Source organism: Marmota marmota, unplaced genomic scaffold (assembly GCF_001458135.2).
Source record: "Marmota marmota marmota unplaced genomic scaffold, marMar, whole genome shotgun sequence".
Lineage (NCBI taxonomy): Eukaryota > Metazoa > Chordata > Mammalia > Rodentia > Sciuridae > Marmota > Marmota marmota.
In genome coordinates, this window is record NW_026000229.1 from 10,207,453 (window position 1) to 10,210,355 (window position 2,903).

Below are 2,903 nucleotides of genomic sequence, written 5' to 3' on the forward strand. Positions count from 1 at the left end.
TCTTAGTTACTCTCCTTATATCAAAGAAGACATTTGGCATTTGTTTTTTAGGGATTGGCTAGCTTCACTTAGCATAATCTGCTCTAATGCCATCCATTTCCCTGTAAATTCTATGATTTTGTCATTTTTTAATGCAGAGTAATACTCCATTGTGTATAAATGCCACATTTTTTTTATCCATTCATCTATTGAAGGGCATCTAGGTTGGTTCCACAGTCTTGCTATTGTGAATTGTGATCCTCAGCCCTTTTTAAAATATTTTTCTTTATTTAGATATAGGGTTTTGTTAAGTTACTTTAGAGCCTCGCTGTGTTGCTGAGGCTGGCTTTGAACTTGCTATCCTCCTGCTTCAGCCTCCTGAGTTGCTGGGATTACAGGTCTGTGTCATTACACCCAGCTACATGTGTTAAAACTTTGATCTATTTTTATTGTTATGATAAAATGTGTTAAGAATGGATTACACTCATTAAAAATATAGATATATTTTTATGATTTGGACAAAAATAAAATAAAGAGAATTAAAATACTTCTTAATTGTGGTATATTTTGCTTCAATATTGTGAAAAACAATCCCCTCTCTACTGCTTTATAAATGAGCATTTTGTTATTAATATTGTATTTTACTTAAATACTTAAGTAAATTTGAGCCTTTTTAAACCAGAATTTTCTCTTGTTTTACAGACTTTGTCCATTGGTGTTCTTGATATATTTGGGTTTGAAGATTATGAAAATAATAGTTTTGAACAGTTCTGTATTAATTTTGCTAATGAACGTTTACAGCACTACTTTAATCAGCATATCTTTAAGTTAGAACAAGTGAGTATCCAAATATGTATATCTCACCTCATATGAATTTTAAGTCATAGACACGATAAGCATTTCAAATTTTGTATTTCAGTGCAAACATTGTGGTGTTCATAGCATTATAAGCAAATGACAAAAATCAAAGTGTTTTTTTTTTTTGTTGTTGTTGTTGTTGTTTTAAAAAACATAGTCACCGAACAGATTTTCTAGTATGAGCTTGCTTGAGTGCATCTTTATAGGGAAAGATGGTGGGTTTGTTTAGGGTTTTTGTTGGTAGTGTTGATTTTGTGTTCCTATGGCCTCGGTCACTGTGTGTAATGCTAAGTATGCTCCTTGGATGCTTTTGGTCCATTGATTCTAGGATGGGATAGAGGAACTTATTAATAGACTCTTGATTCAGCACAGACTGTGGGTCCAAAGACAGTATAGAGAAATCAAGATGGGCAACTAGATACTTGTCATGATAAACTCAAGATTGATAGTTTAAAATAGTGAGTTTTCAGTTTCCATGAGAATTGTTAACTGTAAAGGCAGGGTCAAAAAAAAAAATGTGGGCTTTTCTTCCAACTAAATATGAAAGCAATAACAGGTTGCGATTATAACTCAGGATTTCATTTTGTGTAGGAGGATGTAGACAGGAGTAAGGTGTATCATACTCAATTTTAAGGAAAATGCTAAAGAATGGAAAATGAATAAAAAGACCACAACAGTTAGTAGGTCTACAAAACCGGGGAAAAGAAGAGTTTGTTCTGTTATCCAGCCTTATCATTAGGACTTGTTGCCTTCTGTCTTTGCTTTGTACTCTATTTTGCTTAAAGGGTATAATGGCTTATTAATAGCGGCACAAGGATATTAATTTTGGCCATCTTGATGAATGCTTAATGTTTTAATTAAATGTAACCTTTTAGCTAGACAGTGTACTGGAACTGTTAAAAGATAATTAAATATAATTAAACTTCTAGCTAACTCTTAGGTATAGGCAGTCATTGTTTTTATTCCAGTTTATATATGATGCATAAAGCCAGTTTTCAGTATTCTATAATTCTTATATTTTTGATTCCTTCATTCGTTTTTGCGGTTCTGGGGATTGAACCCAGGGCTTGCACATGCTAGGCAAGTACTCCACTGAGCTACACCCTAGTCCTATATCCCTTGCTTTTTTATTAAAAGCTGAGCTGGGATTACTGTCCTGGTCTGTTGATTCAGTTCTGTGCTCTTTTGATTAGATCAGGATAAATTAATATCTTTTATGTCTTGCAAATAGATATATGTGCTGGAGGAGTAGGGGAATGTATTTTTTTTTCCGGTGGGCACAACATCTTTATTTTATTTTTATGTGGTGCGGAGGATCGAGCCCAGCAACCCACGCATGCCAGGCTAGCACGCTACGGCTTGAGCCACATCCCCAGCCTGGGGAATGTATTTTGTTGACTATATTCTGTCTCTTCTGGAGGAAAGCATTATTTGCTTTGTAGATCATTAAACAGAAGACTAGTTAAAATGCTTTTGTAAAAGAAAGGTATTCTCTTATTGTAAACTGAAGTTAATCTGTAACTGTTCTAGACATCTAGATTAAATATAGAAGAGCCATAAGAAATGCCTAGGCCATTAACATTGTATACAAATAAGAACATTTTATAGAAAATGCATTCAAAACTACCTGGGAATGGGTGGTCCTCATTTACTTGATACCTTGAATGTCATAATTTTTGACAGAATACCTAAACTCTATGTTAATTCTATTTTTGTTCTCAAGAATTCTCTATTTTATTAGCTAATATAGTCTGTGGAGCATTTAAAGACCTTACACATCTTTGCCATTCTTTGTTATTTTCTTTCACTACTTCTTCATGTTTTTGTACTTAAAATGGATTTTCTGGGAATAAGAGATTCAAGGCTGGGCTGGGGATGTGGCTCAAGCGGTAGCGCACTCGCCTGGCAAGTGTGGGGTGCTGGGTTTGATCCTCAGCACCACATAAAGATGTTGTGTCCGCCGAAAACTAAAAAATAAATATTAAAAAATATTCTCTCTCTCTCTCTCTCTCTCTCTCTCTCTCTCTCTCTCTCTCTCTCTCAAAAAAAAAAAAAAAAAAAAAAAA

The 2,903-nt window shown here is 34.2% G+C and overlaps 1 protein-coding gene across 10 annotated transcripts in view; it reads left to right on the forward strand.

Moving 5' to 3' along the window:
• The window catches only part of Myo9a (myosin IXA), a 261,808-nt gene that overhangs the window by 96,601 nt on the left and 162,304 nt on the right, over window positions 1-2,903 (forward strand). For all 10 annotated transcript variants that reach the window (XR_007343894.1, XM_048793402.1, XM_048793403.1 and 7 more), the window contains exon 12: window positions 682-816. Coding sequence is in view for 9 of the 10 variants with exons in the window: in XM_048793402.1 (XP_048649359.1) it covers window positions 682-816 (135 nt within the window). In the remaining variant the exon portion in view is untranslated. The remainder of the gene's footprint in view (window positions 1-681; window positions 817-2,903) is intronic.